The following is a 27,953-nucleotide window of genomic DNA, read 5'->3' on the forward strand; positions in this document are numbered from 1 at the left end:
GTTTCATGACAGCGCTTGACTTAAAACACACGGAGTGAAACGGCGTGCAGTTAGAGCAGGGAGGCGGAGCAGAGAACTTCTCTAACTTTGTTGGCTGCGCTTTTTGACACTCACAGCAGACGCGCACTGAACACTAGGCCTACTTCTGAATCCTCCTCATAGACCTACTAGAACTACATCTTGACTACTTTGATTACGATTGCATTCTGTGCTAAATTAGCCTCAGTTAAATTTCCTGTTATTGCGGAGTTGATTGGGAAATGCCATAACGGTAACGTCTTACGAGCCTGCCTATAGTAGTTCTACAAGTAGCTATTTCACTATCAGATTCAAGAGGTTTCATGTCAACAATGCGAAATCCTGCCTGCCTTATTTGAACGTTTTAACCAGGCGTCCTTTTTTGAAAAGCTGTAGAAGTTTTAGCACAGCACACAAAAATCAACTCCGACAAAGAAGGATGAGATTAAATCAATCGTGCGCGCCTTGACTGATGCCATGCGAGTCTGTTGTTCTTTCTCTGGTCTGTTTGCCACGGGGACAGAAGTTCCTCAATTATTGCCAACATGGAATTCAACATTCAAATAACATTGAGGACCGTTTTTATAGCGCATTCCCATTGACGCATTGACATTGTCGGACAGGCAGTGTAGGCTATGCGAGGACATCCCGCAGGAGTCAGGGAAAATGCCCAGCTCTCGCAATCATGCACTCAAGGAGCGAAAATGCGAATGAAAGGTTTGACATAGCCGATATTCAGAACAATAATCATCCTATTTAAAGGCCAACTTCCGATAAAACTCAGTTTTACTCACTCCTTTCGAAGATCGGACGGTCACCCCAAGTTAAACTCACTTGCAAGGCTCTCATAGCGGTGCGTCAACTCTCCTGGCTGTGTTTCCCGGTGTTTCCCAATTTACATAAATAATGTAGAGAAACGAGCGAATCACGAAAGCCTTTCTGTGTTTCGTCACGTCGAAAGAAGGCGTTGCCCACAAAGGTTTATATCGACCCATTTATCTAAAAACATGTCGAGTAATTTTTTTCTGCTTGTTTTCAAAACAAGCAACGTCTGGTGGCCCGAAACATAGCTTAGCTTAGCTATCAGCTGGTTGCTACTCTCAGGTACACACACAGCACAAAGCCTCATACATAAAGCCAGCTCACTCTGGTTGCTCCGTGCCTGCAGCAAGCCTAGGGGTCGCTGTCGAAAGAGCACAGCCCTGAATGGAGCCTGCACGCCTCCGCTGGCGCCCCTATAGTGCAGTACCACCCGGGGAAGTGGCGACTCTGTTTCCCATTACATTCTCCCCAAGAACTGGAGGACTGAGCCAATCAGAGACGCGTTTCTTCAAGAGCAGGAGGAGTGAGCCAATCAGAGACGCATTTCCACGAGAAACACGGAACACTCTCTCGTTTCTCCACAAGCCACCTTGCCAGCTTGCAAAAACGTCTTGAAACAAAGCAACCAGAACGTTTTTTTAAACAGGACCAACGCATAACACATTCAATAACAATGGGGAACACGGCAATATTAATTAAATGACGTTGAGAGGCCATCTTTAACCCTTCCCGCTCCTGCCCACTCCCGTGGAATATTATTCCTGTCCTGTCCCAATCACGAGATGGATAAATGTTTGACTCCTGTTTCACGTGTATCCCGCAGGAATCACGTGTCCCACGGGAATTCCCGAAAAATGTCATCCTCTACTGCATATGATGTAATTTTGAAAATCAACATGGCTTCGACTGGGGTTCGAACTCCCAACCTCCATATCTGCAATTCAGCACATTTGCCATTGATACTAAATGACATACATGGTATTTTAACTTGGCTAAGGAACACTGCATATGATATAATTTTGAAAATCAGCATCGCTTCAAGTGGGATTCGAACTCTCAACCTCCATATCTCTAATCCAGCACATTTGCCATTGATAATGAATGACATACAGGTCCTTCTCAAATAATTAGCATATTGTGTTAAAGTTCATTTTTTCCCATAATGTAATGATAAAAAATAAACTTTCATATGTTTTACATTCATTGCACACCAACTGAAATATTTCAGGTCTTGGTTTGTCTTAACCCTCAAGCGACCGGCCTGTTTTTGCGACTAATCTGACCGAGCGGGGTCATTTATGACCCCAAGGAGTTTATATAGAAATACCACCCTATACATTATTTTTGGGGTTCATGCAAATTTATTTACATCTTGTACATACTTGTCCCTCATCTAAAGCAAAAAAATGTGAATTTGAACATTTTATTGTTTTGCTAAAAATTAGTCAAACTTACATACGTATATGCTAAATATGATGTATGCCCTCATTTGCATATGTAAACATCAAAATACAAAAAACATCCAATACATTTTTTTCTTCTCTTATCATCAGTAATCATCTGAGAAAGTTTCATGGTGATAGCTATCATTTTAATTTTTTAGCCTATTCACTTGTAGTAGTCTTACCGTAATAATACAGTATATTTATGCTAATTATGGAAATTGCTCAAAGTGAAACTTTGGGAAACCAAGCTAAATTATATCCATTAGGCCCATAGATGATATTCCTGCAATAAAACTTTAAGGTACTCAACATTTATGGGTTCATGAAATCACAAGATCAGAGAATATGGTAATTTACATAGACAAAACCATGTCTCAATCATATAACCTTGTGCACACTAAACATTTCTCTGAAACTTTTTCTGGACATTGTAGCTGTGAAAAGGTGTCTTCCATATGTATTAGAGCAAAGAAATGATTCAACTGATGCTTCAGCCTTTGTATAGTCATATAATAAGGAAAATTCTAAAAACGCCATTGATTTCTACACTGATGACTTGTTTCCTCCCTCTTTGTTCATCAGGATGACTTCCATTTCATATTCTAATCATGTGTCTAGGACCACTGTGCCATGATATCAACAAATATGGAGCAATAACAGAGGAAATGCTACCTGGGTGCCCTCACAATATGCTTCGTTGGCTATCGCAGGGGTGCCCTATTTATTTATATAATATGTTATATTTTAATACTATAAATGTTTATATTATGAATATTTTAGGTCTGCTGACCATGGCCTGCCCCAAGACACAAAATACAAAAAGCAGAGTTTGAAAATTACAACAACAATGGACATTATAATGTTGAGTATCTCATGGATCCTCTCGGGGTCATAAATGACCCCAGAGGTGTTTTGATTATAAATCCCACATAGATGGTCCAAATCTCACAAACATCATTCACAACATGCACAACATATGTATTGACAAACTCCTAGAAGAACAAGTTTTTCTGATGAAAATTGCAGAAATGGTGTATGAAAATATGTGCCCGGGGTCATAAATGACCCCAGTCGGTCGCTTTAGGGTTAATATTGATGATTTTGGCATACAGCTCATGAAAACCCAATATTCATATCTCACAAAATTAGCATATCATGAAAAGGTTGTCTAAACTCGCTATTAACCTAATCATCTGAATTAACCAATTAACTCTAAACACTGGTAAAGCTTCCTGAGGCTTTAAAAAGTCTCAGCCTTGTTCATTACTCAAAACCGCAGTCATGGGTTAGACTGCTGACCTGACTGTGTTTAACATTGAAGTCAATGGCAGTGGCATTGCATGAGGGTTATGAAAGCCCAGACATCATTGATGCTTAGCTGTCAGCAGTTTTTTGTTCTTTGATCTGGTGACCCACACTTCCCTCTTCATTATACTCCATAGATTTCCATACCAAGTTTTTCTATTTTTGTTACAAATCTAATTCTAACTGCCAGACAGAACATTCCATTGACTTTCAATGGGATTTCATTTTGGCAAATTAGAATTAGATTTGTTATGCTAACAAATGATTAACACATTCACTACCAAGTCACATAAAAATACGTTTTGCCTCCCATGCGTTGGCTCCCAAACCGTAAAATTACGTTTAAAAAAAGGAATTCTGAATATACACATTCTAATGCACATTCTGTGTGATTTTCGTGATAATGTGACGAACAGAACTGACATAGATCATGAAAACACCTACAAAGTCAAAACTCCTACAAAGTCAGGATCTAGATATTTCATCATCTGTGCATTTTATTACACACAGTATTTGAGTTTTGTTATAGCCAGTCAAACCACTTCCTCATCACGTTACGTCATGTCTCCAGTTACTTCCTGGGCTGGAGAATCAAAACATACTTGCCTAGTTAGCTAGCCTATTCCTAAACATATGGAAGGATTAGGAGTTTTGCTACCATCAGGATAGGTGTAAAATGGAAGGTTGTAATGAAAAACAGCATGCAACACAGCAGGAAGTAACCTTCTTTTGGGTGAGTACTTCGGCACGTCTACTTTTATCTACAGAACGAAAACTGCCAGTCAAGTGACATTAGCCAGCTAGCATTTCAGATGCTCTGAACTGCCTGACCAGGTGATTTTTGCACCAAAATAGTTTACTTGGAAGCTACTTGAGTTGTTCTTTGGGCGTGAGAATGCATTTAGACCCGCAATTTAAACTCGTAGAGTCAGACCGTACCTGTGACAAAAAAGGCTTTATCTCAGTTCGAATGTTATGTTAAATCGCTATTTTTACCTAAACCAGTGCGCGCTTAAAGTGAAATAACTTCGGAATGGAACAAACTAGAAACAAATGAGTCTTTGGGCTTTCAAACAAGCCCTGACATGTGTCTGTGGGTTGAAGACAAAATATTCGGTGGGTGTTCAAAAAATGACATAAAATGATGAAATTGGCTGGGAGTTTACGTACGATTGAATTCCAAAAAACGGCTGGTACTGAATGTGTTAATAAAGAGGTTAAAGCAACACTCCGTTTTTTTTTGACACAGGACCTCATTTCTGAGTCAACCAGAGTGTTAGAAGTGTGTCCAGATCGTTTTTTTTGAAATTCCATGCAGTCATTGTAAAACCACAGGTCGATGTTGCTAAGCCTGCGCAAGTGATCCACTTTTGTTAGCATGACCCAAAAAAAAACTTGTCTTAACAAGACTCAAAGCACGTCAATTACTTCGCCAGGCTATCGACACAAATACCCACGTTGATAGAGAGATTTAGGGAGTAAACCAACCTTAGAATTACATTGCTCACCCGCAGCAATTTGTAGTCCTACTTCCTGATTTGGCAGTCGCGGACTGATATCTAACACCAATGTTACCGGTTCTCACTGTCAAGTTTGTTTTGAGCGCAGCTGTCTGCTAGAACTACGATCAGACGAACCCTGATCATAAAAAAGAATGGCAATGTTCGGAGAACCCGACGCTTTTGATGACGAGGACGAGCAAATTCAGAAGCATACCTGTATGAGCCGGAATATACTGCATTAGAGTTGAGATGGATTTGAAAAGGTCCGAACGAGAGCGCGCGTCTGTATGAGGCAGCCACTGGAACTGTAGCAGAAAGCCGGAACAGAATAACAGGGGATTGGTGTCGTGTCAGTGCCGAAATTGCAAGGCATTGGAGATGGAAGAAGAATGTTTTTGCTGCCGAGTTGGGACTTAGTTTCCCCACAGATGCAAGAGATGGAGATTGCATTGTTCCATATAGGCCTACCGGTAGTCTAGATGCTGGCACAGCACATCTCGAGATGTGTGCATAACGGAGCACCAGGACTTGTATCTCAATCGTGGAGTGCTAGAAACATTCTTCTCAGTCGAGAAAAAATACCTGGACCTGCTGGACCCAATGGCCAGTTGTCAATGCGGTAAGTTATCAAAACATTTTGTGAGTTGTTCCCTAGTTGAAGAACGAAGCTGCCGCGTAAGTTTATGTAAACAGTGTAACTGTAAGCAATGAAGGCACACCAGCCATAGCACGTAAAGCACAGCAAAGGTTTTAGGTAACGTTAGCTAAATCATCATCAGTAAACACTGCTACAGTGACAGCAGCAGAATGCCTGTGTAAGCTTGTAGGACAAACGTGATCTTCGGAGACTGTTGATATCACAGTGGCTGTGGCACACCAGGGATTGGGAAGGTGAATGGCACCGCAGATGTTTTCAGACTTTTCTTTGCGGCTATTCTGATTCTGATTCTGATTTTATGAAGTCGTCAGGGCTGAAATGATCACTGCAGGTCACCCTGTTACGTAGCGTCTGATGTGTACTATCTCCTGTAGATAGAAGCTAGTTTTGTTCTTTCCGGGTCTTTTTCAGGAAAAGAATGAGAACGTCTCTGTATGGGCTCTATTGTCGCAATTTTATACATTTATTTACCATGTTGCCACGTTGTTGGTTTATAATCCACTATACATTAAAAATGCAGTAATGTAGAGTATTGCAGTTCTAGCTGGCGTCTCACTGTTGAAGTGGGTTTACATCTGATCACAGCTGTCGAGAACAAGGTAAAATTCCGCTGACTAGGAGAAACTAGTTCACCACAAACCTTCACATCCACAGCCTGGCATAATAATTGATGTCATTTGATTGCTTATTGAATTTGTTAAGACTGCTTTTTTGGGTCATGCTAGTAAAAGTGGATCACTTGTGCTAGCCTAGCAACATCGACCTGCGGTTTTACAAGGACTGCATGGGATTTTAAAAAAAACGATCTGGACACACTTCTAACACTCTGACTGACTCGGAAATGAGGTCCTGTGTCTAAAAAAACGGAGTGTTGCTTTAAGTAACACGTTAACAATCATACACAGGAAGTGAATTCACCATATACAAGCTGATTCCAAAAAAGTTGGGACACTTTGTATTTTGTGAATAAAATCAAAATGCTGGCATTTTCAAAACATTCAATATGGTAATAAGGTAGAGCATTATGTACAGACAATATATCAGTTGTTGAAGTCATATTTAGTCATAATTATTGTTTTGAGGTAATTATGTGATCATTTAAAATTTAACCCAGGCAACAAATCTCAAAAATGTTGGGACATGGCAAAAACATGTTGTAATAGTTGGATAATTCTAAAAATTACACAAGGAAGAATATTTTAAAAGGAACTATATTGACTGACAACATGAATGCACAAATAAAATACCATCACATAGAGGCTGTGGCACTCAGCAGCGAAGATTTTGAGGGACTAATTACTTATCTATTACACAGAAAGATTGAATTATCAAAATTGCTGGCATATAAGGCCTATTTCCGTAATATAGAGTTCTGTGTAATCATTGCACGAATTATGAGATCATGGAATACTCGTGGTCAATAAGCAAACTATGGCACTCCAACAATGACAGCTCTGGAAAAAAATCACCATAAACACAACACTTGATTAATGCACATGATGCAGACATTAAACAGTGTTGCAGGCGGGAAAGCTCATTCTATGGACCTAGATTTGAAACTGTACTCTGATTACAGAATGGAAAATATTCAATCCTTTTTGAAAATTATGGAGTCATGCACGCTCCAGGTTATATAGAAAATGAATACTTCAGCTTGATTTAGTGGTCAGTCTGAAATACAGCATATATGATGGTAAGGTGGTGCAGAGGTGACTTGGTTAGGGTCTTCTTACTCATGTAGAGCATTAAAGTGAATGTTGAATGATACATACAGACTACTACCAAGGCATTATATTTTGGAGCACCGCCTTTAGATATTGCCCCATAATGGTGGCAAATTTCAATCTCTACTATGTTCCAACAGTGTGATTCCATCATAAGAGTAAACAGGTCAAAAAATTGTTTTCTTGCCGTCAGGATATGCCACATATTAAGCACAACAAAAAGGTAAACAAGTTGAAGAACACACCTTTCAGTTGAGCTGCTGAAATCATGTCTCGCTCATCAAAATATCTTATTTTTGAATAAAATTATGCCATCAGTCAAAGTATTTAACTCATCCCTTGTGTTGTGTTTAGTCTTATCCAATATGAAAATCATTTGATTGGTCCTGTCCCAACTTTTTTGGGATTTGTTGCAAGGGTGAAATTTTAAATGATCACATAATTACCTCAAAACAATAATTCTGCTTGACTTTAACAACTGATCTGTTGTCTGTACATAATGCTCTACCTTATTAACATATTGAATGATTTGAAAATGCCAGCATTTTGATTTTATTCCCAAAATACAAAGTGTCCCAACTTTTTTGGAATCCGCTTTGTACAAACCATTAACAAACAATCATAGTAAATGGATAATGGTTAACACATAATTGAAAAAGGATGAACTAAGCATTACCTAAGGTTTAAATAAGGCTTAACTCCTGTCCTTAACGTACATGCTTAAAGGGACACTCTGCAGGATTTTAAGTTGTTTATTTACAGAATCCATGCTACCCATTCACTAATGTTACCTTTTTACCACCACTATGAAATTCAAAGTGTTCATTATGACTGGCACACATGGAAAGGGGGATCTTCTCCATGGTCCGCCATTTTGAATTTCCAGAAATAGCCATGTAAAACTGACTGTACTTTGGTACTAGTAAATATTAGTTTATTACTAAGTAAACTATCATGAAAAGACAAAATTTGGCAATAGGCAGCCCAGTTTCAATGAGCAGTAGTTGCAGTACCTTTTTTGACCATTTCCTGCACAGTGTCCCTTTAAGAAATGAGGAATAATTAAGTCAGTTATATGCTAACAAATGGTTAAGAAAGAGGTTAACTCACATGTTAACAATCATACACAGGAAGTGACTTCACCATGTACAAACCATTAACTCATTGGCTGCCAGTCATTTTCATAACAGAGTAACCCAGATTGCTGGAGCTTTTTCAGTATTTTGGGTGTCTTTTCGAGACTTACAGAAAAATTAGTTCTATGTCTTTATGAGCACCACCCCTATCAAAACACAGATCAACTGTCATCGGAAAAGGAAACGTTTGTCTCTACCCCTTTCCATTCTTTCATAATCAGCTATTGAACACAAGTGGAACTCGCCAAAATGCTGTCTTCTCGCCTAAAAACTGAGAAAACGTAATTTGAAGTCTAGAACGTTGCGTTGGTGTGCAGAGTGGACTCTGGAATCCAGGGGCGGAGTGGCCCACCTTTTCCCACCGGGAGAATTTTCCCCTTGGCGGCCCTCTTTAAAAAAAAAAACAAAAAACAAAAACAAAGCGAACAACATGGTTTCCTAACCAAAAAGACAAAAGCCACGAAATCTGCCGTCGTACTACATGTGGACATAGGGAGGGAAAGTAATCTCATCGCCCCCTGCTGGCAACGTTCCAAGCCCCTGCAACAAATGAATGGGTTTTTTCTTTGAAAAATTACATCTCGGCCCTGCCGACGAAGTAGAAGTAGTGGCAGTCATATTATAGGCATGTTGGCCCGTTTTATCGAATCAGGTGGTAAAATGTTCGGTTTTTCACTGATCTGAACTGATTTTAATATTCTTTAAAAAGCTAATACAGAACTACACTGACTGGCATGTGTGACATGTTTACTCCATGTAATTAGCATAGCCAAATTAGCATAGCCAAACATGAGCCAGAGAGGTGGTTACTCGTCACCACAGAAGCCATCATATCTACTAGAGAAGTTAAAACCAAACCAAAATGATCGCGTGTATATATGTTTAATAAGAAGACAATGTGGAACTCACAGGATTACAAGAATGTGAAGATATGCGAAGAACTTGCGTTCATTCGCGTTCATTTGTTTCTCTGTGTTGTCAACGAGGCGCAAAGCACAGCATGCTGGGAGCTGTAGTCCGTTTCCGACCAGATTGGCACAATTTCTATTTTTCTTAAAAGGGCAAAAAATGACTTAAGATTTTCACAGGTAGTAGTTCATCCTATTGTGTACGCTGAAAAATGTGTCTGGTGTTATAGTTCCTAGTCATATCTTTTTGGGATTTTTTTAAAAACTCGTCTATGGGAGTTTCAATAGGGTCGCCCTGGTGTTTGGAACGTAACCGCTAGGATCGCTGTTTTCCACTTTCCCTCCCAATTAGTGTTGTCAAAATATCAACCTGAAGTGGAGAATTGTAGCCTACACCTTGATGAAATGCACAGCCAGTGGTGTAGTCTACGTAAAACGCAGGTATACGCACCCATTTCAAAATTTCAGGGATTACAGTATACCCACTTAAAATTGATTGATCCATTATTTACAATAGCACAAATATATACAGTAGACTATACACACATCAAAAAATGCTCAAATATACAGTATACCCACTTCAAAAAGTAGACTACACCACTGGAGCCATCATCACAGTCCAAAGCATTCATAGGCCTACTAGGTTAGGCTACATCACGCTACTGTTCCATGCAAATATGCACTCCACTGTCATTTTGACAGTTTGAAATTGAAATATCGTTTAAGGAAGACAGGATGAGCATGGGCACAACGTTTTGAGTGTGGGGATTTTTAGAAGAGTAGGCTTACAAAATATAGTATAGTAGCCTATAGCTTACAAAAAGTCTGTCTACATTGTGCAATAAACCCACCATGCAGCAAATAAGCCAAACCTAATAGCTACTTCAAACCACAACCATAAGTCAACAAAATGTATAACCAAACGGTGTAGGCCTACCTTAAAACGCTGTCTTCGTCGCAGCAAATGTCTTTGTTTCTTGCAATCACTCTACTTTAATCCACAGCTTAGGCTACACACCCAGCACTGGTCACATCAGAATCTTGTGTGGTAATTATTTTGTTCCATTTCTTCAGACATAGGCTACATCCTAAATGTACCACATATAAATATATGTATGATAATAATATTATTTCGACTATAAGGAGATATACTGACGGTCTAAAAAATCAAAACAAAACCCATTGCTTCTGTTAGGCGCAGTTCTCTTCCTTACCACTTGGTGGAGTCTGTTCGTAACCCAAGTCAATAACCACAGAGCAAGTGAATGGACTGGAAAGACTGTAAACTGTAACAGTCGTGTGGAAATCGGAAAATAAATCATAATTTATTAATATTTCCATCCTTTGGTAACCAATATACATATCACAGGTTCTTCAAATACTGAAAACAAAACTGTGTTACTAAGATCTTGTAAACTTCCGTGATCTACGGTGTATGAAAATTATCAGTAGAGAAGGGGTGTGGCCAATTTACTGTTTGACACCGTCAGTGAGGTATTGCCGTCTGGTATGCGGTATAAATACTGGCTAGTCAGCCATTTTGAAATACAGGGAAGTTGAAAGTGGGAAGTCAGTGCCAATAAGTACAATGTCAAAACGTAAGGGCCGGTTAAGAACGCAGTGTGGCTGCATTGTTACATTTCACGGCCGCGGCCCACCGGGACAAGTCCCCGATCTCCCAACGGCCACTCCGCGCCTGCTGGAATTACTTTCTAACATGTAATCGTCCCTCTTCTAGCTTTATGCTTAATTGGGGCCAGTATCGCGTGTGTGGGTATGTCTGTGAGAGGCAACCCAGCCTGATGGAGCAGTCATGGCGACAGCAGGCAGTGTCTTACTGTCATCATGTTTCTAATGCTATGTGATCGTGTCTGATATTGTTCAATGCATTTTCCTCTGATAAGGTACTGATCACATATTCAAAATACACGAGCCGATTGGATAATGATGTTAGCTAGTCTGTCGCTAACTGCATGCTGCTGCAAGTAACTGTAGAATAATTTTTTAAATAGTTGGCTAACTGAGGCTCAATTATTTAGGGTTAGTTGTTAGCGATTTTGAGCTAGCTGGCGATTTTGAGATAGATAGCGATAACTAACTTTCAATCAGACAAGTTACAAACTGAACTGATTTAACCGCACCAGTCACCACAATACTACACTTTCTTGTTAGATGATCTTTTGTGAGCATCATCCTGATACTGTGTGGGCTGATCACATGTCCAAAATGAAATAGCTGCAGATCATCTCTGATTGGGCATGTCGATAGCAAGCTAACTGGCTATTATTATTGTGGGTAGAGATGAGATTTCTTCTGGACACATTTGCTCCTCTTTTGCCCTGTGTTCATCCAAAAGGACACTTCTGCCACCTAGTGGCACCTTCAGGATCGGTTCCTACATGCATAGAGGTCTGATTTGTTTTTTTTACATATGACAGGAGACGTCCACCAAAGCATAGCTGCAAAAAACGTAATTGACGGTAGATTCCGTCAATGGCACGTTGCGTCACAATTCGAAAAGAAGGTAGACTTTTTCAAAGGCAGGCAATGAGTTAACAAATAATACCTACTAATGATTAAATAATGAGTCATAATGAAGAGATAATGGTTAACACATGTTTGAAAGAGGATGGACTATCTAAGGTTTAAATAATGCTTAACTCATGCTTAACAAGGAGTCCTTATTAACTTACATGCTTAAGAAATGAGGAATAATAAAGAGTTATATGTTAACAAAGGATTAAGAAAGAGGTGAACTAACACTTTAACAATCATACACAGGAAGTGACTTCACCTACTGATTAAATAATGAGTTATGCTAGAGATAATGGTTAACACATGATTATGAGAGGATTTACTAAGCGTTACCTAAGGTTTAAATAATGGTTACTATGCTTAACAAGGGGTTCATATTATAAAGTGTTACCCACTTCTTTAACCCTTTAACTCCCAGAAATGTTATAGAATGCGGCAGGATGCGGCAGGACTTTCAGTGCGCTGGTTCAACTGAAATTTTCAGCGTGAGCGCCCTAGGCACTGAGGTTTCCGTGCCTACCACAGCACTGAAACAGCTCTTATTAAAGTTATGAATGACATAAGATTGAATTCTGATGCTGGCAAATCATCCGTCTTGGTACTTCTTGATTTGAGTGCTGCTTTCGATACAGTTAATCATTCTATACTACTACATAGACTGGAACACTGGGTTGGCTTTACGGGCATAGTGATCGACTGGTTAAAATCGTACTTACAACAAAGAAGTTTTTTTGTCGCCATTGGAAGACATACTTCATCACCAATGTCTCTGGATTGTGGGGTCCCCCAGGGCTCCATTCTGGGACCACTACTGTTCAATCTGTATATGTTGCCACTGGGACACATTATCGAGAATAACTCCATAAATTACCATAGCTATGCGGATGATACCCAGCTCTACTTATCTATGTCCCCAAATGACTATACCCCCCTTGAATCACTCTATCATTGCATGGACCAAATTAACAAATGGATGTCTCACAATTTCCTCCAGCTGAACACAGATAAAACTGAAGTAATTATATTTGGGAAAAGAGAGGAGAGACAAAAGATTGCTACTATCCTTGAAACGAAGGGACTGAAAGCAAGGGAAACAGTTAAAAATCTTGGGGTCCTCATTGACAGTGACCTAAACTTCAACAGTCACATGAAAGCTATTACTAAGTCTGCATTTTATCACATAAAAAACGTCTCTAAATTTAGGGGCCTGATGTCTAAACATGATCTGGAGAAGCTAATACATGCCTTTATTTCTAGTAAAGTTGATTACTGTAACAGTCTTTTTACTGGCCTCCCCAATAAAACCATTAAACAGCTTCAACTTGTACAAAACGCAGCTGCAAGGGTTCTTACAAAGACAAGGAAGTTCGACCACATTACTCCAATTTTAAGATCGCTGCATTGGCTCCCAGTAAGCTACAGAATTGATTTTAAGGCTATGCTACTTGTGTTTAAATCACTAAATGGAATGGGACCCACATATCTACTGGATATGTTTCAGCTGTATACACCAACTAGGTCACTAAGGTCAACGGAGAAGAATTTGCTGGTGATTCCAAAAGTCAAAACAAAGTGTGGAGAGGCAGCCTTTAGCTTCTATGCTTCAAAGCTTTGGAACCAGCTTCCAGATGACATAAAAAATGCACCCACTATTGATAGCTTTAAATCTAGACTCAAGACAAAGCTGTTCTCAGATGCTTTCCCCTAGCTTAAATTACTTATTCTTATTATTTTTATTTTTTATTTAATTTGTTTTATTTTATTTTATTTTATTATTATTTTTACCTTATGTTTTATCTTAATGTTTTTAAATGCTTTTTGACTCTAATTCATTTCCTTCTTTCTTCCCTGTTTCCTTTCATTTACATTTGTTAACTTTGTGAAGCACATTGAGTTGCACCTGTGTATGAAATGCGCTATATAAATAAACTTGCCTTGCCTTGCCTTGAAAAACAGTGCCCGAAGTGCACAAGTGCGGCATTTGAGATACGGTCCATGTTTTACTACACTAGTTAGAGTGTATTTTATAGTATCCAATTGTGTTCATCTCTGGCTATGTTTCTCTCTCTCTCTCTCTGTGTGTGTGTGTGTGTGTGTGTGTGTGTGTGTGTGTGTGTGTGTGTGTGTGTGTGTGTGTGTGTGTGTGTGTGTGTGTGTGTGTGTGTGTGTGGTGTGTGTGTGTGTGTGTGTGTGTGTGTGTGTGTGTGTGTGTGTATGTGTGTGTGTGTGTGTGTGTGTGTGTTTGTTCTGCACCTGTTCATGAGCTGTTTCTCGAGATCACTGCAGGACGAGGAAGAGGTGACGGCGGCCATCCTGATGAACTGTAGGCAGACTAAGGTGTCCTCGCTGAGGTAGGCTAGAGAGGCCTGGGCCTTCTTCAGATCCTTCAGGGCCGTGTCCATGTAATCGCTCGGCTTCTTCTGGATGGTGCAGTAGGCGTGATTATAGAAGGCCACCGCGGCCCAGTCTGCGTCTTTCTTCATGGCTTTATCAAACAGACGCATGCTCACATCCCACCTATATGGGAATGGAGAATGTACATAACTCCTTACATTTATCGATAAAAGATCCACCTCCACTTCCATTACTGTCCTTTGTGTTTATAAATACAGCACTGTTTGGAATCCATTTAACCCACTTCAAAACTGCATGAATAGTTATAACTGAAAATTTTAATTTCCATTTATTTGTCAAAATGAGAACATGAATGATAGCTTACAGAATTGTTCTTCATGCTATACATAAAACACAATTTAGCATTTGACCCACTTCATAAATACACTCGCCTCCAAAATAGTTGTCGCCTATCCATCTGTTTGGAATAACAGCTAATAACCTGACTTTCAATTAATCACTTGGCTTCAGAAGTCACTCATATGAAAGCTACAACCCTCCCGAATGAAAATGTATGTACAAAAATAAATGTCATGCACCAAAGAAAGATTGACCCTTTATTGAACACAGACAGGGTAGATTTTCACAAGACAAAAGTTTTGTCGCCCATCGAACATAATGTGAAAATGAGCAGATAAGTCACTTCAAAACACTTCAAATACGCAGATTGGGTGTCATACTTAATCACTGAATCACTCTCACCTCTCCAGAAAATCGACTTTGGCCTTAGGTGTATTTTTAGGGTCATTGTAATCATGGAAAGCAACACAATGAAAATCAATGGAGTTCAATGAGAGATGGTGACATATTCGCTATTCGTAGAGCAATACATGTTTAACTTCATTATTTAATCAATGATAAAAGCCCTCAAACACCTGCAGCATGCATGCAGCTCCTCATAAGAGCTGTATCTGTACCATATACCATATTGAGTCAATACGATGTACGGTGTAGGACAAGTACATTAACCCTATCACGCCGGATGCATCATATATGATGCATCAAATTCAAAGCCCTCTCCACGCTGACACAAAAAAAAAATCCATCTCAAAAACATCCTGCGTGTCATTTCCAAACGTCCTGCAGTACACGGAAACCGCCACAAGAGAGCAGCGGTCAACAAGTTTATCACAGCTCGGCGAAAAATGCCAAAATGGTTTCCCTGACCGACGCTGAGATATCGTCAAATTGCAAAAGGTTTGTGTACAAATTTCCGAAATATAACTCTACATCCTTTAATTTGAACACTTGCTTTGTGCAATTAATCAAGGAAGAGTTTATATTTTTACACCGTGTTGCAGAGAGATCGTGCTAAAACTGATGAAACATATAAGCACCATCCGGCGGTGGCAGGAAGTCAGCCATCAATGCATTTGCTCCATAGGGAAACTTACAAAGCATACCACGACGATCGTTTAACAAAACACACAAGTTGTTTTACTTCAAGACAAATATATTGCCTTAAGAAACAGGTTTTACTTGCAATTCTGAAAATGTAATGCAAAATGTTGAAATTATGATCTCGCATTGAAGTGAATGGAGAAATGGTCCAATTGTAGTAATGGACCCATATATTCAAATTACACATCAAAAATGAATAATGATCTATATTACACTCATAAATAGGTTGTTAAGCATTCGATCAGCTATGTTTTTACATAGATTTTTAAAAATTACCCAACCAGGCTGTGGGAAATGTAAAATATGGTCCTGCTAAAACAAGGATAGGCTTAAAAGGATCTCACTAAATATTTAAGGATAATCCTCAAATTAAATTGTCTGACAACTTTTTTAAATTAAAAAAGTTGTAAATGCATTAAAAGTCATTTTTCAATGGTCATGAAATTGGAATTTTCATTCATTAAAAGCCTGATGCATCATATATGATGCATTAAATATCTCAGTGACCTTAACAAAATTTTGATTTTTTTTTTTTACATTTCTTATAAGGGACCAATATTGAAGCAAATTCCAAAAAATTAGAATTTTATCTCTTATTGCTTTCATGGTTCAGGTTTCACAGGGTTAAAGTCTGAAAAAAATGCCAAAAAAGTCAAAATATCTCACTTCCTTTTGGGCGTGGCCATATCGTTGTATCGGACTTTATTATGCGCCTTAGTGAGATACACATTTAAAAAAAAAACTCCAGAGTCTCTAGCTCAAAGTATATGTTGGCCCCGCCCCTAAACACGTTTGGGGGTGTGGTGTCGTCCCCGTGTTCCATCAGGGGTTAATATTCGGCGCCTGAGTAGCGGTGGCTAACTCCGATTTGTGTACCAAGTGGCGTAAGTGTCCGAGCACCGGAAGTACCCTAAAAATGGCCCAACGTGGCTAAATACCAAGGGAGAATAATAAATAAGAATAATCCTTCGGAAAACAATAGTGCTTCGCACCGAGAGGGCGAAGGGCCACCGCGTGGCCCTTGCACTTCGCTGCTCGGGCCCTAATTAACTAAACGTGGGGCAACATGAACGGAGCGAGGTGTACACTCACAGATGGGAAACAGTGCAATATAATTTAACAGCCAGTTAAATAAGATAATGCACACACAGTGTTACAATGTAAAGGGTCAATAGGTGCACAGAACAGTACAGCCCACTATCATATCCACATCACACGGGGGACACGCAACTGGTTACCTAAAAGGTAGGGGTTCAGAGGTCACGGGGGAGTTTCCGGAGCGAGACCTCAGGAGAGGTGGCTCTCGTGTGCTAGCCGGGCCTGCTAGGCCGTGAGCAGGCAATTGGAGAAAACACCTGCCAAGAGTTTTTTTAAGAACTGACTGGATAGTTAGAGAGGGTGTCATACAGTTTGTTGAAGACCTGAAGACTTTTAGTTTTTTTGGGGGACTTTATGTTTTTAAGAACTATACGTGGGGTTTCCCCTATGAACCCTGAACGCTGAAGAGGAGTGCATGAGAATAAGTGTTGGGCTTGCATTGGTCGCAGAGGGCCTGGAGATTGTGGTGGCTCGAACAAGAGGTAAATGCTGTGTTCTCTCCCTACAGACATGCATAAATTTAGATCATACATTCATACTCACGTTAATGCACACATAACCGTTAGGAGTTAGTCAAGGACAACTAACTACCTTACTACAGTCACATCATAAAATCAAAGGGTGTGTGTCCCAGGGCCCTGGCATAATTACATGAAGGAAAATTGTCAGAAAATGTCTTCTCCTGAAAATTTTAGTGAGCGAGGAGCGATTTCGCCGGAGCGGCAAGAAAATTAAGGTGAGCGAAAGAGGGGTTTTTGAGTGGAGCGTCCTGATGCAAATTTGAGCGGCAGAGCGAATGAGCGAGCATCCTTCTGAGCGTGGAGCGGGAAATGAGCCACGCTCAGCTTCATTCACATGCTCTGCTCGAGAAGAGCATGCTAACTGCAATGCTACTGTCGGGGACAACAAGGCAAGTCACTACAACTTGCACCCCTATCTGAAGAACAAGTCACATTTTTGTTTTACTTTGTAGTTTGCTGTCAGATAGTCTACACTCAGTGTTCATGATGTAGGCCTATGTTATGTGTGCTTGCATCACATCACGAAACGTGATTCCAGTGCAGGCATACTGTCCCATCCTTTATCCATGGTGGCGATGTACAGCATGCAGAATCCCGGAGTCGGTGATCACGCCTAGTGTTGTCACAATACCAATATTTTGGTACCGGTACCGGTATCAACATGTATTTCGGTACTAAAAAATAAAAAATGAATACATTTTTAAAATTGCAACGTTTCTATGTCCTGTAATGAAATATCTTTCCAGATCCAATCACTCCAGTACAAATCACCTCAATCTCAATATAACACTGTCATAATAGTCTACTCTGCACTGAAACAGCTGCATTTTTAAAATAATCACATCCAAATCATTTTGTTAAAATGACACAAAAACATGAGTGGATATTTATTTGGATAACACACATCACATCATAGTAAGTTACTTTTAATTCAAATGTGATATGGACTGTTAGTGAATTATTTCTTGCACATTTGCTTGTTTTCACTGCTGGAACATTTTAACCAAAACAGCAACTCAATATTACAGCCACTACTTGCTGTTCCACAGCACTTCAGTGGTTAATTTGAAACTCATGTTGATCCAATCAGAGGCATCTCTCTCTCTCTCTCTCTCTCTCTCTCTCTCTCACTCTCTCACTCACTCACTCACTCACTCACTCACCCACAGTTCAGTTTGGAGTGTTTATAAGCAGCAGCTGTTGCCGTTTGCCACATTGTTGCATACCAGTACTTTTCAAAAGCACTATAGTACCATTTTAAATGCCTTAGTACCGCAGTACTTTTTTTGTACCGGTATACTGTGCAACCCTAGTAGGGCTTATCCCACGTCTTAGCCACATGTTCTTCAACCTCTTGAAAGAAGGGCAGTACCCTTCAAGAGGTGGTAGGGCATGGGTAGCATCGCACGTCAAGCCATACTCTTCCACGAAGTGATGGGGCATTGCCCGTCGAGCACAGGATCCACGCTGGGTTCTGTAGCTGCTACCTCTTCGAGCGTTCCACAACCGAAGAGTGGCAAGGATAGAGATATGCGCCCTTGGCATTACGTGATATAACCTCGGAGGCGGGCCCTGACCCTGCCGCGGGAAAATTCCACCTTTCAGGACATGATAAAGTGTAGGTCGATAGCCAATGAGCATCTCCCATGGAGATGACGAATGAGTCGAACGAATAAGAACTTCTAGTTTTCAAATAGTTAATTACGTACAAACAATTATCACATGGAAAGTGAAGGGGGGCATCAGATGTGTTACATGCCATTTATTTAGGGAAACTGTTACTTTTTCACACTTTGTATGGAAGCAACAAAGCATTTCTAAATGCTCGTTTTACTTTTATGTAGCAAACACTTTTGTTTACAAGATTCAAACTTCTTAAGTCTTGGCTAGTTATATAAGTGTGTTTTCTTTTAGTGTTTGAAGACTTATAAAACTTGTTTTTGTACAGTTGTGTTAACAATCAATTTAAATAAAACTTGTTTGTATTACATTCACTTTAATGACATTCCTTTTTGTTAGGCTTTTCAGAATACAACCATATGGGCCACTTTTACATCGATGCTTAGAGTTACAGTTGAAATACTTGAAAATGTCAAGCTGTTGCAAACTGCCTCAGTCTCTGAAAGGCCTTTGACTCCAGAGGGCTAATCTACTACTCTACATTACTCTACTCTACTCAACTACTCTACTACCGTACTCTACTACTCAACTGTGATACCATACTCTACTGTACTACACTCTACAACAGTGTTTCCCAACCTTTTTTGTCTTGTGTACCCCCTAAGCCTTTTTGTCATACCATGAGTACCCCTCACTCATGCTCTATATCCCAATGTGACTATTCCCCATGCATTTGTTAATTTTTCCACGTACCCCCTGCAGTGTGCTCGTTCGTGTACCCCTAGTGGTACCCGTACCCCTGGTTGGGAAACACTGCTCTACAACACCACTTTACTCTACTCTACTACACCACTTTACTCTACTCTATTGTACTCTACTCTACTCTACTCTACTCTACTCTACTCTACTCTACTGTACTCTAGTCTACTCAACATTACTCTACTCTACACTACTGTTCTTCTCTTCTCTTCTCTTCTCTTTTCTTTTCTTTTCTTTTCTTTTCTTTTCTTTTCTTTTCTTTTCTTTTCTTTTCTTTTCTTTTCTTTTCTTTTCTTTTCTTTTCTTTTCTTTTCTTTTCTTTTCTTCTCTTCTCTACTCTACTCTACTGTACTTTACTGTACTCTATATAACTCTACTCTACTCTACTCTACTCTACTCTACTCTACTCTACTCTACATTACATTACTCTACTGTACTCAACTCTACACTACTCTACTCCTCTACTGAACTCAATTGTATTGTACTCCACTGTAGTGTACTTACTTCTTGTCCGCCATGGCCAGGTTACCGAAGTGGATGTAGTGGTATATGCTGGCGCAGGAAGGTGTCTGGCTGAGGTCGTCTTCTCCAGCCTTGTCCAGGTCATCTCTGAGATTTGCTTCCAGCTTTTCTGCTCTCAGCTGGTCGATATCTGACGAATTCGCCTGCAGCCACATGGACATGTACACATGATTACTTAATTAATTCAACAACTCCTAAGGAAAATGTACCATATTCAATTAAAATAACCAAAACTTCTTCTCACGGTGGTGACCTAAGAACTGACAGTGGTGATAGCATTTTTTGGGTGGTGAAAGTGGCCTACCCTCCAACCATTTAACTGTAGTAAACATGGCTTTACTCTACTACCCATACGGGAATGATATATACAATTCATACGCTTTCCTAATGAAAAAAATGTGTTTAGAATTTAATTTTTACTTCAAACACACTTGAAGACTGTTAATATTGTAAAGTTCAGGAACAACGCACACTGGATACTGTTCTTTTGTCTCTTTAATTTTTGAATCATCACAGAAACGAAACTCCGGCTGCAAACCGACCCATCTGGGTCTCACTAAACATGCGACCAAGACTTGAAGACGCCTTTGGCAGCATTACGGCATGTTCCTGATTTTGCAATAAGTAATGTGTGTATTTAACCCTTTTAATGCCAATGTTATTTTGGTGAAAATGCTCGATTTGGGCATCACATATTCAACAGGCTGTGGCTGGACAGTGGTAACAGATAGAGCCTAACTGTAAATTACAAAAATGTTGAGGAAGACTCAAAGTTTATTTTTGGAGTAAATATGTATACCTAATTAGCATATTATGTCGTCAAATGGGGTGGCCATTTTGAATTTTTAATTAGTAATGGAAAATATTGATAATTTTCAATAGATTTTCAATAGATTATTGAATTTATTTAGAAATATGTGGCATCCCATTACTGTCATGTTGTGCACATACATTATGGTCAAGTACAAAAAGTAGTTTTAAGCCTAACATATAGTAAATATTGTAACTAATATTGCAAAAATAATAACATAGCAATAAACGGAATAACTGGGAGGTTGTTGCCTGGAGTGCCAAAAGTGTTTGTATCTACCTGTGACTTTTTTGTCTGTGAAAACCTTCTCAGACAGGGTAAGCACACATATTCAGTACACATATATGCCTATATAGCCTATTTTACTACACCTGTGACCTATATAGGCTACTGTAGGCTATTTGGATAAGGCGCAGGGACAGTGACCTCTGTATGCATAGGATCATCCATGACAAGATAGGCTACTTGGTGGTTGCCTGTGCTATTTAGAGGTTTATTCAGCGAAATTACGCATATCGCCCTGTGGGTTCGGATGACAATAAACGCTTCTCGCATGTTCTAAGGAAATCCCCCATAACCACTTACAAATTGCCAAGCAAACACATTCTCACAACCCCGCAAATGTCCATTAGTTTGTGTTCAGGATCATAATGCTTCCTAGGTCTACACCGTGTTTCTGTGTTTGACAGGGGAGGTCCTAAACAGCCGATTGACCGTTGTTGCAATCTCAGCAGCAACATCTTTTTTCTTATAATAATGGCTGCAATTACTTGAGGGGCGAAATACGCAATTGCATTGCACACAAAACATCATGACAAGTTGTCGTCTGGGGGCAGGCCTACTTGCTTCAGATTTATTCAGTGAATGAAATCAGTCACATGGGTTCAGCTCGCTTGGAACAGGGCTTTGCCTTCGCGTTGCGTGTTTTAAAATGGGAATTCCCCTATGAAGCCTAATGAAGTCTAAGAACAAACCACTTCTCTCAATCCCGAAACTTTCCATTGAGTTGTGGTTAGGATCATTTATGTTTGTAAAACTGTGTATGTATGTAAAACTGACGCCGTGTTTCTTTGTGTTTGGGAAGGGGATCTATTTCACTCCCTATTCAAATTGGCTGTTCTTCTCTGTAGCCACGGCTAAGCTAGCAATAGGAGACGCATTGCCTAAGAAATATTATAAATGTCTACACATATACAATCAACTTGTGGGAAAATATAATGTCACTACACATAAACCACCAAGACAAATTGCATTTGGAATGTATTTGGGCTTGAATTAGTTGAAATTATGTGCACAATTTCACAACGCCGGTCCTCCTTTGTTTTGAAATAGTGACTTGCAACGCACTTCCGCGTCTGGGTTTTCAGATGGAAATTACTCGGAAAAAAATGCACAAAGAGGGGTCGAAATTCTTAGAAAGGATTGAAGAACCACATGTCTGCCAACCAGGGGAAAGGAGTATGGACAAGATTTTACACTCTATTCGACGTGATAGCCCACCTAATTCAATACCGCGACCTGTCTCAATTTTGCGGGCAGTAAAAGGGTTAAGAAGACTAAAATTCAAATACTTGGGGGCAGAAGTCTAGTTGAGCAGGGACAGAGAGGAGGCGCGCAGCAGATGACCACTCGCTTCCGCTGCCGAGTTGCCTTGCGATTTGCACAGTTGTGGCAAAAACGAAACGTAAGCGCTGTTCCGATCCATAGGAGATTCGCTGCTACCAACAACTTAGTTAGGATTTCGTCACAGAGTTGCCGATGACACCGCTGTTGTGAGTGACTCTGTATCAAAGTCACTTAGAATAAGTCCTTTCACTCGGTGGCCATCTTGGCTACGCCTCAGGGTTGCAATTTCAGATTAGTAAGACCAGGGTGCGATTTGTCGGAAAACCAGAAGGGGCATACCGATTAGGTTTGAGCAATCGTAAAAGCTTACGCGTTGAGGCGGCGAGATGAATGACAGCGCACCTCAGCAAGCAATTGGCTCTTGTTTCCGGACAGGTGGGATTTATGCAAGCACCATATTAGAGTAGCCAATTGCCCGTTCATTCCTATATGCGCTTTCTGAAGTGTTTTATCTCCTACAGACTATCTCAGGAGACTCGTCGACTCGGGAGAGGAGAGTGACAGCAGTGGCTTTAAAGCCTGTTACAATGTAACACAGTTATAGTAGTAGAGTCATGTCTGTAGGCTATAATTTCCCCAAGACTGCAGACTGAGATGTAATAGCATTCGTGGAGCACTGTTAACATTTAGAAATGTGGTAGACCTCAACAGAGTCGGATAAGCACACACCAATCTGAGAGTGGGGAGCCACAACAGGCAGGACGGATCAAACGGGCTCGATCAATGACGAGGCGGGACTTGGTTCCATTTCACTCAGTGAGTGTTTGTGACTGAACAACATGCTAGAGAGATTAGAGAATGGCTGTAGTAGTCAACTAAAGAGGTATTTATATTCCGGTTTCATAATTTCCCGAGCTGTAACTGCCATTTTATTGACAAATTAATAAAATGCCTCTGACTCGCCTTTGGCGGATCAATGCATGACAGCCATCTGGTCTGTCCGGATGAGGTCTTGATCCGGCTCTCCAAACGGATCAACCGGGTTTTATCACAGCTCTAGCCACCACACAAAGCAAGATTCATTTAAAATAAATAATTGAACGTTAAGTCACAGCACATTTCCCAGTGTTTTCTAATAACTGAAATAGGGATTATTGCTTAAATATTTCCCCAAGGCCCAAATGTTAGTACATTTACAAGACATGAGCTACATCAATAAGAAGTCGAATGTGCTCCACTGATAATGAGGTTCCGGTCTAGGCCAAAAATGCCAGGGCTGTTTTGGTCTCCCAGTCCAGGCCTGTGTGTGTGTGTACCTGTGTGTGTGTGTGTGTGTGTGTGTGTGTGTGTGTGTGTGTGTGTGTGTGTGTGTGTGTGTGTGTGTGTGTGTGTGTGTGTGTGTGTGTGTGTGTGTGTGTGTGTGTGTGTGTGTGTACCTGTAGCCAAATGCCCCAGTTCTCGTTCAGGACAGCCACCACGGCATCCTTCTCATGGGTGGATTTAGACTGGGGCTTAATCATATGTCCCTGGGGGACCACTAAGCCCCAGGAGGGGAATTGTTCCTGGCTCCTGCTATGGTCCCTGTGCAGAGCAGCGGATGACATGAAAAAAAAATATTACATATATTTTTGCTGTAATAATAATAACAATGACTATGCGTATAGCAGAATTCAAACAAGACATACAGTTCATTCTGCTTTAACAGTTAGGTCCTCCTTCAGACGCAGCGGCCCCTCTTCGTGTTTTTGTTTGGTTTTGTTTGTAAAATGTTTTTCTCAAACTGTGTCTCGTGTCAATGTGTGTCGGAACACACACATAGTCAACCGGATTTTCTACAAATCTGAAATAGTAAGATTTGGAATTTGGACATTGATGCTTCTACTCTAAAAGCTCTAGCTGGGAATCTTGTGCAGCCCAGCCGACCACCCCTACCTCAGTATTCACAAAACAGGAAGCCGGGGAGACAGAGTTATTCGCTTCAGGCTAGCAGGAAACAAGGCTGTGGCAAACTGCTGTATGTACATTTTCACGGAGTCGTGGCTAAATGACAACGTTCTGGATTCGGCCATACAACTGGCTAACATGCTATCGAGTGGACAGAGCACTCTTGGAAGGAACACGGGGTGGGGATGTGTGTGTTTAAATTTGTGACGAATGGTGCATGGACGTTTAAGTAGTCTGCAGACACACTGTTCACCACTGGCTGAGTTCATGATAACCAAGTGACCTTTTACAGCCATGGAATTTCATAATTAGCTGTACCACATCGAAACAAATAGAAATACTAGTCACATTTGTTATTTTTATACTGTTTTAAGATTTTCCGTTCTTATTGATTTATACACATTATTTTCACACAATGTCTGATATAAGGCTGAAAAGCACCCCCTCAAATCAGGCAATATGGGTGGATTATACATTTTCCAAAATGCTCAAAACTCTGTCTAACTACTTCCAAAAAATACTTTTTACTTTCAACACTACATATCAACAAGTCCTGCATTTTATTAATAAGATAAATTATTTTTTAAACACTAGCCCTATTTACAGTGGATTTTAGTTTATTCTTAGTTTCATTTCTTACAATTCATTATAAACAGTAGGTTAAACAAAACCTTTCAAAATGTTTAAAATGATTAATGTTATGTAGGGAAGTTAACAGAAGTAGAACTCATAGCAAAGGTTGTCATTAGATCAAATGTGTACTGTCGCTTTAAGAAGGCAGACTCGGAAACTCGGTTTCCATAGCGACTCTAGACTCCACTTGCGTTTCTCTCAGAGCTTGTGGAAAACAAACGTCTTCTCTCTCTACTCCGGCAGACATGTGGACCTTTTTATGTCACTAGTTGCTATTTTAATTAGTTCATGTGTGTTTTGAAACTGTTAAGACGACTGTTAAGACTTTCAAAAGTTCTCAAAGCACAATCCTCTATTTCCCCGCACAAGACATTGCTGTGCACCCTGCTTATTGCTTATATTGCTGTGTAGTCGCTGGACAGTGAGAAATTTACCCCAACCTCGTTTGCTCTCCTGACCTCTGTTCCATGTCGTCTGAAAGCTATTTGGCGCATTGCATATTACCAAGTTTTCCCAAACTGCATATTTTAGTGAGAGGGAACCATAGCCTACTTCAAGCTCTTGCTGGTTGCTAGCAGTACACTTTTCCACTAAGCTACTCCTCCAATCGGACACAGGTCCTCCTGCTGCTGTAGCGGCAGCAGACAGTAAAAACATAAACATATAACATATTACTGTACCGTTCGGTACAGCACTGTACCGTACCGAAGGTCATTTCGGTTCGGTACGAATACAGTGCACCGTTACGGGCCTAATTAAAACCATATGATTAGTGTTGACAAGACTGGTTGGTTAATATCCATATAATTCTTTCACCCCCCTTGAGAAGACCTGATAATCAGTAATATTTTTAGGTCACTAAGTAGGCTATTTCATGTTCTGGTTGCCCTGAAAGAGAAGACTGATTGAGCAAAAGCAGTTCGTCGGATTGGGAGACTACCCTAATGGTGGATCTTGACGTTCTGCTCATCTGTTCAGAGCAGGGGCCTCATGTACAAAGAAGTGCATGGATTTCCTACAAAGAAAGGGCAGACGCGAAACTCTTGAAAGTTACTTACGGACAAAAATCCGGATTTATCAATAAGTGCATAACCAGGTTTTGCCGTGAAATCTTGTGCACATGCATGAGCACACGCGGGCCCAAGTCTCCGCCTTGCCTCCTCCCTTAAATATTCTATATGAATATTCTAATTAGTATGAACAGACCCATTTGTGTGCATTCATTGGTTGAAAGAATGTGAAAGGGAACGCGGGAAGGGGAACGTGGGAAATAAATTTCATGATGCAAGGTGAAGGCGCTGTTTCGGAGGTAGCCAATTCAAAAGGGAAAAGACAGCGTGCAATAGCCTAACAAAATTACTTTGGCGTGTATAAAATCAGGCATTGGTAATACTTAATGTGAGGACTGCAGAAAAAAAAACGGTCATGTTATACTGCAGTACAATGCAGGTTTCCCCCCAATTGATATTTACAAGGCATTAGGCTTACATCAAAGCACATTGCGATGAGGCAGTCGCCAAGGCTGCCAAGAAAAAACGTTCATGTCGGGTATAAGTGCGAAAGATGACGCATGCACACATACGCCACATGTAGCGTAGATATTTGCTTCTTGGCTGTTTTCTGGGAGGGGCATTGCGATCAAAATCCTACTGCTCCACAGAGAAGCACGGGCAGACTGCAGTAGTGGAGCCAATCCTTTGGCGGAAGTACTTAGGGTGGCTCGCGAGGCTAGCACTTTAATTTTGTATTGCTTGGTGCGTGTGTAACAGAGTTAGAAATGTAGTTGGTGAATTTCACTATAAATATTTGGTTCTCCTTATCATACGAGTTGCAGCCACCTGGTGGTGTATTCTTGCAGCTGCAGTAGGTCAGGTCTTTGCACACGAACTATGCTTCCTCCAGCCAGAAAGAGTTTACTTCGCTGGAGGTAAGTTCAGTGGTATAATGCTTCGTGTGTTCATCCATAAATGCAATATTATACATGTGTGCATACTAAGGTTTGCAATTAAAAATGTTGTTGAGAGTAGTACTGCTACATGATTATGAGATCGCAAATGATTTTGCATAATTATTGAAATGGTATTCTGAAGTGATAATTTCTGACCACGCTATGAACCAGCTAGTCAGTTCGCTGCTAGTCTGAACCACGCATTCTTTGTTATCCGTGGTCAGTCAGCTCACTGTATCTTTATCATTTTGTGTACAGATATGAATGTACGACAGCAGCTGCATGATGTTGTTTGCACTTAATGTTTCACCAGGTAGGCTTTGTTTTGCTACTCGATGTCGTTCTCATTCTGTTTATTTACTCACCAATGGAATACTGTAATGGAATGTCCCGTTTAATGAGGGAATGTTATCGTAGAATGTTGCCCATGATAATATGTATGTAAAAGACAATGGCTCCATGTCTCGTGCTGACAATTCACTATACGATCACAAAGCAAGCAGAAAGAGTTTACTTCGCTGGAGATATGAATGTACGACAGCAGCTGCATGATGTTGTGTGCACTTAATGTTTCACCAGAATAAATGCGAGTTGGAGCCAACCTTTGTCGCCTTTCCTTGCCTTCGACCTGCCGCCGAATGCGGTCTGTTACATGTGCACTCCCAAAAAGTAGTAATCACTCA

General features: G+C 40.3%; 1 protein-coding gene and 1 long non-coding RNA gene across 2 annotated transcripts in view; one reads left to right on the forward strand and one right to left on the reverse strand.

Annotated features, from left to right (window-relative positions):
- LOC134443419 (uncharacterized) overlaps positions 1-27,953 on the reverse strand; it is a 78,883-nt gene that overhangs the window by 33,125 nt on the left and 17,805 nt on the right. Inside the window, exons 9-11 of the mRNA XM_063193205.1 lie at positions 24,182-24,326; positions 20,351-20,511; positions 14,307-14,570 (exon numbers count right to left, since the gene is read on the reverse strand). Coding sequence (XP_063049275.1) covers positions 14,307-14,570; positions 20,351-20,511; positions 24,182-24,326 — 570 coding nt within the window. The remainder of the gene's footprint in view (positions 1-14,306; positions 14,571-20,350; positions 20,512-24,181; positions 24,327-27,953) is intronic.
- Positions 27,091-27,897, forward strand: LOC134443437 (uncharacterized). Its single transcript, XR_010033666.1, has 3 exons — positions 27,091-27,249; positions 27,529-27,583; positions 27,771-27,897. It is a non-coding gene; the product is annotated as an uncharacterized LOC134443437 (long non-coding RNA).

This window comes from Engraulis encrasicolus, unplaced genomic scaffold (assembly GCF_034702125.1).
Source record: "Engraulis encrasicolus isolate BLACKSEA-1 unplaced genomic scaffold, IST_EnEncr_1.0 scaffold_31_np1212, whole genome shotgun sequence".
NCBI lineage: Eukaryota > Metazoa > Chordata > Actinopteri > Clupeiformes > Engraulidae > Engraulis > Engraulis encrasicolus.